An 11,359-nucleotide genomic window follows, 5' to 3' on the forward strand; every position below is an offset into this window, starting at 1 on the left:
ATAAAGATTTAGAGTTTAAGTTTTCTGTTTAACCCAATGAGGTAGAGGGGGATTGTTCTATACATAAGTACATAGATGTTTAACAAAGCTCCTGCTGAATTAGGTTGTTTTAAAATGATTCTATGAAGATATTGTTGCAAGAAGAAGATCTAAGGAAATGAGAATGTTTGTTAATAGTCTGAGGACAAAAGTTATCGAAAGTTTTAGAAAGTCTGCCATGAAAATAATCCCATATCAAGATCCAATATAAAAGAGTGATGTCAGTATTTAGCTTATATTCTGTGATAGAATATATAACTTCATTAGTTTTTGTGTGCATTTTTTCAATAGTATTTTTAACTATTAGCAGGTTAATTTTGTGAGCAAAATGATAAGTGGAAACATTATTAATATAAGTGTTAAATATACTAAGAAAAGCAGAAGCCAAAGGATAGATACTTGATGGATTCCTTGGTGAGAAGAACCTCGTGGTTGACTGTGTCAAATTTTTGTTGGTTAAGAAAGAAAACAAACTAATTTTTAACAAGAACATAAAAAATGAAAAATCAATTAGCAAAAAACAGAGTTTAGTTTTTGTCAAAGTTAACTTAATCTGTATCCAAAATTTAATCTTTTTTTTTTTTAAAGTTTTCATTCAATTTATTTCATAAAAGCCCTATTAGTTTGTGTATATAAGATTTCTGTTAGGTTATTTCGAATTCATTACTAATGAACAGATCAATAGTTTCATTAAACTTAAATCTAGGTATTTAAAAGAATACTATATATATATATATATATATATATATATATATATATATATATATATATATATATATATATATATATATATATATATATATATATATATACATATATATATATATATATATATATATATATATATATATATATATATATATATATATATATATATATATATATATATATATATATATAACACACACACATATAGTAATTAAAAATAAATTATGTCTTGTTTAAACTCATGGCCAATCCTTAGTTTTATTCCTTCAAGTCTTGCAACTAAGGTAAAGAAAGCTTTTGTATTTGGAGGTGCAGGAAATGAAGCATTGCTATCATTAACCAATGGTGATGTTTATGCACTAGGGTTCAATGGAAATGGCTGCTTAGGGGTTGGAGATGGTTCAAGTACATTAGAACCTAAAATAATTGAACAATTGTGTCAAAAAGATATTGTTCAACTTGCTTATGGAATGGGTCCCCATGTTTTAGCAGTTACAGGTATATGTTTTCTGTTATATTTATTTATGAAATTTTCTTGAAGTTTCACTGAAATTATTATCAATTCCTTCTCAGATTCTGGTGAACTGTATAGTTGGGGTCATGGTGGATATGGTCAACTTGGTCATACATCTGAGGAAAAATCTAAACCAGTTTTGGTTTATATGCAGAAAAAAGTTATTCAAGTTGCTTGTGGTTCATATCACTCAATTGCTTTAACTGAAGATGGAGAGGTAATTGAAATAGCTTTAAAATTATTTAAAAAAAAAGGCAGGTAAAATTTTTATACATATATGTATATTTTAACATATACATATATTTTTATAACAGATTCAGGTAAAGCAAGTGGTAGTTAATTATAGTTATAAACATTAAAATTTAATAAATGAGACAAGTAAACAACAACAAATTTTAGTGAAACAAACAGATTTTAGTGAAATAAACAAAACAAAAAAAAAAGAAGAGTAATAGTACTAACTATGAACAATAGAATCAATAGATGTGTAGGGATTATCTTTTTATGGGTATTTCCTGAATTATGAATATTTTTCTCAACTTTTAGTTCTTCAGAATATCCAAAGCATTTTCCATACCTACAAATTTAAGTGTACATTTTTGTAATATATTTGTTTTTTAAGCTTTTTCACTCATACAAAAATTAAAAGAAAAATAGAAAAAAAAATTGGAAACAACTCTTCAAACTTGCTAAAAACAAAATTAAGAGGAAAATAAGGGAAAATGTATTCTGGATTTTTTCTGGATATTATACCCAATCAATTTTCCGGATTTTTAAAATATGACCTGGATGATCTATGGATATGCAATTAAAAGGTCACGGACATTATATATTTATTAAAGAAATAAAAAACTAAATTTCTAAATGTAATTATTGCATTTTAAATAAAATGTTGCATTAAACCAAAATGCTTCCTATCAGATGCACTCACTATTCCCATTCTCTTAGTCCGTCCAATTTTTTTTTTTGCTATTTAGAGTCATTATAAACCTATATTGCCCGTTTTGGTGCATAATCTTCCTTTAAATTTTAATGATTCGCCTTTTGTTAGAAGCAGAGAAAAATCTTTGGCCTTGGTCCAGGAACACCTTACTTTTGCTTTTAATGCCTTATCTAATCCACTAGCTGATCTAATTGTATCTCCAAGATAACAAAACTTATTTACACACTATATTTTTCTCTGTATTTAGCTTCTCTAAATAGTAAATCACAAAAATATTAAATGTGGTGTGAAAATACTAAAATAATATTAATGATTATAATGTAATTACACTAAAATAATATTAATGATTATAATGTAATTACACTAAAATAATATTAATGATTATAATGTAATTACACTAAAATAATATTAATGATTATAATGTAATTACACTAAAATAATATTAATGATTATAATGTAATTACACTAAAATAATATTAATGATTATAATGTAATTACACTAAAATAATATTAATGATTATAATGTAATTACACTAAAATAATATTAATGATTATAATGTAATTACACTAAAAACAACTTTAGCAGCAACAAAAAGCTTAAAAAATATTTTGATGATTTTAAAATTTTTATAAAGTTTTGCTACTTTTGAAACCCAACATAATATGCTTTTGAAAAACATATTTTTTATAATTATACAAGCTTGGACAAGAAAGGCGTGCAATTGCATGCTCTAACTGACCACGCTAATAATATTTTTTCTTTACAATTTGACCACGGCGCTTTTGATGTTTTAACAATAGCATAGGGTTTTGAATACATCATATAAAGTTATCTTAACTTGTGCCTAGACTCCGATGCGAACAAACAAATAAAATAATGGCTATAAGATGTGAAACTTTATCTTTATTTTTCTTTCTGATGATGAAGTTCCTAGTGCTAAACTGATTAAAACAAACTCCTATGGAATGCAGTGTAAATCAATTTAATCAAAAAAGAAGTTAACCAAACATGAGGCGACAAAAACAAGTTGAGAAGCTATTGGTGCCAAAGATTTAGGTATAACACAATCAATCATTCTAAACTTTTTTGAATGCTCGTTAAATCTTTCTATATGGATTCTGGCTTTTCTATATGGATTCTGGCTTTTCTATATGGATTCTAGAGATTCTTTTTGTCAACATAATTTCTTCTTTAGTAAATTTTTTGTATTTACCTAAAAATAGTGGAACAAATATAGTAGCTTGTTTTTCTAGAAGTAAATGCTGTATTTTAAAACCTTTATCTACAGTAAATGTGTCTTGTAGATTAATATATTTCATTATACCATATTTATGAAATAAATCAACATCAGTAATGCTTTCCTCATACAAGTCTGACACATAACAAGCTGCACCATTTGGGTTCTCAGCATTAAGACATTTCATTGTGCAGTGATTCTTGTATGATGAATATGTGTTTCTTTGTTGAGCATAATTTCTTGGAACTTCGCATCTAAACTCTATTCAATCAATAGTAGCACGGATATTTTTGAATGTTTGAAATACTTTAGGCAACATTTTTTTTGAAAACTTCACGTTCTGGAAACATTTTATATTCAAGACATTTAAAATGATGAAACATGTACATTATCTAAGTTGTGAATATGAACGTATATAAAATAAACTCACATTATACATATGAGCAATAAGGCGATTCTAAGGTTACATGTGTGACTCTGGTACAAATATTTTCAAATAAAAGGGGCAATAAAAAATTGTTTACTACAGATATGCAAGATATATATTGCATAGATTATAGTAGGAGATGTGTCTGATAAAAAATAACATTTCTCTTAATAATATACTTATTGCGCTTACTAGTAAAAGAACTGATTAGTTGCATTTTGTGTGTTACGCGTACAAAACTATAAATTTAAATTTTAAACTTTGATTAAATATTTTTGCTAATTGGCTATGATTAGTTTAATGATTTTTTTTTAATGTTACAGACAACATATTGATGTTTATAAAAAATACTTTTATTTTTCAAAATTTCAATAACTTCATAAAAATAAATGATAATCTTTAGTGTTATGTGTGTGACAAATTTTGTTATGTGTGTGACACTGTACGAACTTTTATTTATTTGATAAATTTGAAACAATTTTTTATTTTATTTTTAAACTGAAATAAAGATTAAATTGAGTAGCACTTTTATTTTTTTAAAGTTTCAACTTTTTATGCTTTGTTTTATCAGGGTACATAGTTTTATTATTCTTCAAGGCTCCGATCATTAAAAGCCATTTATGAAGATTGGGAAGATTGAGCTTGCATGTCATTAATATAGTTTATTTGAAAATAAGATGACTTTAAGTCACTTATTTTGAAAAATGATTTCATTGAAAAATGACCTTCATTGAAAGCACTCACATCATGAATTTTTAGTATTTCCAGTGTTTTTTTGACTTCTAACCGAGGTTTATTGTTGTCTATTTACTAATGATTTCATCATTGGTAATATAGAGAATATTAGTAGCTGTCATTAATGGTTTGAAAACATTAAACAAATCCATAGACGTTTATATACACAATTTCTCATTCTTGCTCATACATTTCATTCGAACAAGAGACTTAACTCTTCTTCCAACACCATCTACAAGCCCTTTTCTTTGTGAAGTTGTAAAAATTTTCCACTCAAACGTTTTATTTTATTGCAAAAATAATTAGTTGAGTAATTTCATCATAAACTTATTTTTAAATTCTGATGATGGGCCATTGGTGAAAAGAGTTTCAGCATCATTATTACAATTTTTAAACAGAAGTATCTCGTATAATTACCCAATAAAGCAGTAAACACTATCTTTGCCCTTGCCTCTAGTGTCTGAACAGATAAGGTATGTTTTTCAATTATTGTTGTTGAGAGCAGTACCAGTAAACAGTGTTCCTACTCCACAGTGCATTTTGTACTTCATTTGGATATTCGCAAATATATGCCATTGCAAAATCCACCTAAAGAACTCTTTCTCCTGCAATCCCCTTGTCTTTTTCAAATTCAGCTGCTTGAACTCTTTTTATATGAATGTGTTCCTGAAATTTAGATAAAGTAAATAGTAATTCCTCTAATACTTATCCTAGGCACCCATTTTTGGATTGTAATTGAAGACACGCAATATAGCTGATGCCAATTGCTTTAATTAATAAGCGAAAATTCTCAAACAGTTTTCACTTACACTGGTCTGTGGGCATTTCTTCTAAAGAAAGTATATTTTTTGACCAAAGCTTACAAAGCGTAGAGAAAGGCATTATTTCTCCATAGGTTGATTGAAAAATAGAGTAAGCCTCTCTCAAAAACATTGTCAAAAAATATTTTCTCAGCTTTTTTCTCTTTCCATTCTATCGAATCATTTTGTTGGTCTTTATATTTTTGTCTACTAATTTTTTTTCTTTATATGAATACTTTTCTGTGCTGTTCATTTTTGCAACTTTCATTTTTCACAGATTCTTAATCCTTTTAACTTATATTGAACAGTATTCTTTCGTTTTCCTCTAATGTTTTTCAATCTCTCAGCTCAATACTTTTTATTTATATTATTATATATTAACCTAAACTTAAAACAGAAAACTATTAAAATTTACAAAGACCTTAAAATCAATAATTAATAGAGTTATTTAATTCATCTTTTTAAGCTGATTCAAACTGAAATAACTTTCAAATAGTACTATGGTTATTTTCATGTTGAATTTGTTGAAGAAATTGAGAATAATTTTTAAAAAAGAAATTTATATCAATATTATATTCATCAATGTTATATTCGGTAGTGGTGTAGTGGTAGAGTTCCGAGTTCAATTTCCACCATGTCCCTGGTAGTACTGTGCTCAACTTGTTTCTCTGCTTAGTTCATCAAGGTTTGTGTTTTGGAGTTATAGAGTTGAGAGAGGGTTATAACCACGAGTAGCCTCCTCATCTGTAGTGGCCTTCTCGGCCTTGAGGACATGAATTACACACAAAAAAAAAAAAATTGAACAAAAAAATCATAAAACCATTTATATTCAAAAAAAGAAAAATTATATATTGTATTTATGATTTAGTTCCAATCCTTATCAATTATTTATTTTCTGATTTTTTAAATTTAATGATCTTATTTGCGTAATGTCACATATATATCATTAATTTTAAAACTACGCTATGTGTGTGACCAAACTTTTTATAATTTTTTTTTAGTTATTTTACCACAATATCATAAAAAAATTTTTTTCATTTTGTTTCTTCAATACATTTTGCTTATAACTAAAATTATTTTCAAAAAAAGCATTCTAGTTTGCTCACAAATAAAACTTTTCATTTATTTTGTTATGTGTGTGACATCACAAAAAGGGTATTTACTGAATTGTAATATATATGTATAAATATTTTTTCAAAGTTAAATTTTTTTTGTTTAAATTATATTAAAGTAGTTAAGAAAATGCTTTTATGTAATTATAAAAATATTAAATATTTATTTATTGTGATGAATGGAAAATAATATACTGACATTAAAAATAAAAAAATTTCAAATTTTATTAACTGAAGAAATTAATATCAATGCTATACAAAAACTTCTAAATGTATTTTAAAACGCAAGTTTAATTAGTTTATTGTAAAAATATGCTAAAAAATTGTAAAAGAAGTGTTTGAAAAATAAGCTCTCTGGTTTCACTAATTTGAGAATTGCCCAAGATTAAATATATTAAACCCTCTAAGAAGTCTTAATAATGTAACAAACAACTGTTCTTTTATTGATAACTTAGATGAATCAGTAGAGGTTTTAACTTTTCTTGAACTGTTCTAGTAGAAGAGATTTTGCAGGTCCAAGAAAATCACACAAGAAAGTTGTGCTGGTGTTAAACCAATAAAGTATTTAACTTCAGAAGATAAAATATACTCCATTAACATGATATTACTAGATGATAAACTTGATACACTAGAAGAATTTGAATGAGATGTTGAGGGAAATTGAATAGGATTGTCAAGACATCTATTTAATATAACAGTTTTAATTTTAGCTGCAAGTAGATATTTATTTTAAATGGTTTGAGTAGACTGGTCACAAGTTTTAACAGTAATATTATTTGAAGCATCTAAAGCTAAGGAGCCATAATGATCACCCAAATTACTATTAATTTTAACTTTAAATTGACTATCTTCAGTAAAATCATTTTCTGTATTAGGTTTGCAAGATGATAGAGTAATAATTTCTATTTGAAAATCAACATCTTCCAATATCTTTTTCTTAGGCTTAACAACAACATAGTTGTTGTGAAGCCTAAGAAAAAGATATTGGAAGTGCAAATAGTTGGGTTTTTACTTTTCCTTTTGTTAATAGAATTAATCTGATGTTTTGTAAGATTTGCTTTTAATGGATTAGGATGGTCTTTAGTAGTACCTTTGATTTCAATGTAACAAGCAAATATATGTATCTTTCTTTACATTATTAATATTAAAAGATTTTCTGCCGCATGCATGGATCCATTTTTTTCACAATTCAGTTTTCTTGTTTTGTTCTTCTTTCTCTGAATCTGCCTTTCATTCTTAAACAGACTAGGGTATTTTTTTAAACAGCTTCTTTTTTTTTTTACAACTTTTTGGAAAAAATAAATGTTTTTACAATTTAAAAATAATATATATAACATATATAATATATAAATTTGTTCATTCATTAAACAATCATTAGAAGTAATTTGTATAAGCATTTTGTGTAACTTTAATGAAACATTTCAAAAGATAAATTTCTAAGTAATTTTTTTTTAAACAATTAAAAATGTAACAAAAAGTACATTCGCTTCAAGTTTGAGTTTTTTGAGTTTCATTTTAGTGCTTATATATTTTCTTTTTCTTAAGGAATTGTTTTCTTTTTTTATTATATTTTTTTATTTACTTCCTAGTTTAAGTTTAGCTAGCATTTCTGTTTTTAGCGCATTTCTAAAATGTTAAAAAATTATTTAAACATCTATATAGTTGTGGTCAAGTTGTCAAAAAATAAATTCATTTGCGTGGTCAGCAATAGCGCTCAATCGCATGCCATTCCTGTTCAAGCCTGGTTATAGGGACCTGTCTGATGTTCAACCAGGTCTCGAGCTACCACTAAAATAGATATTTTTATTTTTATTTTTTAATTCCAGTATGATTTGATTGTATAGAACACATTTAGAGGGTAGAAACATGCATTTTTAAAAAAAGTTGTTCTTGGAACACCCTAATATATATTATTTATTTATATATTTAATTAGCAACTTAGTGCTAATTTTGTAACTTTTACAAGAAATTAAAATAAATGTACAGTTCTATTAGTTAATTTTCTTTTAATGTTTAAACAAGTCTTTTTTTGAATTTTTTGGAGTCTAGTTGAATGAATTTGTTAACTGATTTGTGATATAATTTTAAACCTCATACGAGCAATAACTTTAGCCCTGCTCTATTATATTGCCTATATCTATGAAAAAACTAACTTGTCTTGTGTTATGTTGATGTAACTCACAACTTTTTAAATAGAATGGCTTAAATATTTCATTTTCAGTTAATGTAACTATTGAATATAAAATGAATAAAACATTAAAGTTAATGTAACATGAATAATTAGCATAATTAATAATGTAACATGAATAATTTACATGAATAAAAGTGATTTAACAATTATTTTTTTACTACGGATCCAACCTAGCAGTTTCAACATTTCTGTTTTGTGAGTTGATCAGTCACATTTTAATAAAATTCGCATTGCTTTGGACTCGAGTGCGTTTAATTTAAGTTTATTATTTCTAAACCGTCTACAGTGTTTTTTTAAAAGTACAAATATAAGTCAAAAGGTTAAAAAGTAGCTTCTTCAAAGTTTGTACCCTCGATACAAACCAATGTATTATCAGCAAAACAAATTTGCAAACTGAGTTTTTGATGCAGTGTTATTCATAAAAATGATAAACAAAAGAGGTCCAAGCACACTACTCACTGAAACTCCTATATCACAAACCAGTTCACCTACTTCTTCATCTTTTATTTTTACTACTTGAGTTCTCATTGAAAGATTGTCTACAATTCAGTATAGAAATGTTAACTTTGTAACTTTTAACTTTGTTATCTTGTAGCTTTTCTATAAGAATCTTTCTATTTATTGTTTCGAATGCCCTTTTAAGGTCTAGCTTTACTGTTATTCAAAGATGTTCTCCATTTAGAAAACATTAGTTGATTAGCTGATTCAATTGATCTATTTTTTCTGAAACCAAATTGATTTAAAAAGTTTTTTTTATTATTTCTTTCAAAATAACTTAACAACAACTTGTAAAGAGCATTTCTTTTTTTTTTTTTTTTCATAAGTAGGATGCATGTTAATTGGGTTTTTTTTTTCATAAGTAGGATGCATGTTAATTGGGTTTTTTTTTCATAAGTAGGATGCATATTAATTGATTTTTTTTTACAATAAGTTAATTATTTTTAATAAAACACTTAAAAATGATAAATATAATTATTTGAAGATAAAAACATTTTCTCACACATTGGTTTTTTGTTTTGTATTTGTTTCACTATATCATTTAAGTCTTGCAACAGTTAAAGGAATAATTTCACTAAAACCAGCAATATTATGATTAATGATAAATTTTCTATTGTATTATAATTTTATCACTTTGAATCGATGTTTCAATTTCTATGATACTTTGGATTAGAAATTCATTATATTTATCTACAGTGGATTTTTTTGTTTCATTTTTTCGAAACTTAATAACATTTTCTTCTTCAAACTTGATATCATCTATTATGTTTAATTTAATTAATCGTTTGAATGTTGTTTGATATTTCAACCAACTCCAATGTGTTTTAGGATCATTTGTGAATGAATCAATTTTTGATTGGTACAAATACCATGGGTATCTAAACATATGTTTAGATACCCATGGTATTTGTGCCAAACATATGTTTAGATACCCATGGTATTTGTACCAAACATATGTTTAGATACCCATGGTATTTGTACCAAACATATGTTTAGATACCCATGGTATTTGGACCAAACATATGTTTAGATACCCATGGTATTTGGACCAAACATATGTTTAGATACCCATGGTATTTGGACCAAACATATGTTTTCCCCTCTTGATTATATTCTTTTACTGTATCTATATATTTAGAATTCCTTAACTGGTTATTGTGAATAGATTGATTGTTATTATTGATTTTATTATTCATTTTAAATGCTTTTTCTTGTATATTTATGTTGTTTTTCTTAACAATTTCTTATTAACTATTAGCCATTATTTCAGTTTCTTCTTTTATATTTTTAAATTCAATTGAAATGTTTTTATTTAATAAAGAATAATCAGTTTTATGCAAATTCAGTTTATTATTGACAATACTATTAGTTGCGTTTTTAGTTTTGGATCATTTTTTTCTATGGTAGATTTTTTACAAGTAATCATTTCATAGTCAGAATATTTTTCTTTTTCATTAGTTTTGATAAGAGTACAATTAACAATTGCTAAATCAATACAAATACTTGATTTTTCAGATATTTTTGTTGATTTATTGTTGAAAATATTTGATTATTTTTGATATATTGCTTTAGGTTTACAATGTGTTTGTCATTTGAAAGTATATTTTTGTTGAAATCATCAAGAATGGTAACATTTTTGAATGAATTGTGTTTCCAATTCAAAAATAAATTCTATGAAGGCGGTTTTGTTTTCCTGTGGATATCTATACAAAACATCACAATCAAAATTAGTTTTGTTAATGACTTGTCCAGTAGATAATGACCAATGGCACATATCTTAGACGATAGATTTAGGATCTGGCTTTACTCTTATGTCACTTTTATAATATAATATACAACCACCACTATGAGCATTTTGTGATTCTAAATTTATTAAGAAATAGTCAATAATTTCAAGCTCTTTATCAAGAATTAAAGGCGTTAGGTGGGTTTCACTTAGTTAGTCTAAGTATATGAGGTTTAAATTTTTCTACATAAAGTGTAACTTAATTTTATTTGTTAGACCATTTATATGCAATTTTAATATCATTTACTACCATTGATTGCTAGTTGCCATACTTTAATTCCTTGTATGTATATAAGATAGCATGGAAAATAATTGTCGGCCAATAGTCAACGACTGTACGTATTGGCTAAAATTCGTATTTTGACCTC

General features: G+C 25.9%; 1 protein-coding gene across 1 annotated transcript in view; it reads left to right on the forward strand.

Moving 5' to 3' along the window:
- The first annotated feature begins 936 nt into the window (after positions 1-936).
- Positions 937-11,359, forward strand: part of LOC100212871 (RCC1 and BTB domain-containing protein 1) — a 33,802-nt gene continuing 23,379 nt past the window's right edge. Inside the window, exons 1-2 of the mRNA XM_065788105.1 lie at positions 937-1,245; positions 1,321-1,478. Of these exons, the coding sequence (XP_065644177.1) occupies positions 972-1,245; positions 1,321-1,478 (432 nt within the window). The 5' untranslated portion in view covers positions 937-971. The remainder of the gene's footprint in view (positions 1,246-1,320; positions 1,479-11,359) is intronic.

Source organism: Hydra vulgaris, chromosome 01 (assembly GCF_038396675.1).
Source record: "Hydra vulgaris chromosome 01, alternate assembly HydraT2T_AEP".
NCBI classification, from domain to species: Eukaryota; Metazoa; Cnidaria; class Hydrozoa; order Anthoathecata; family Hydridae; genus Hydra; species Hydra vulgaris.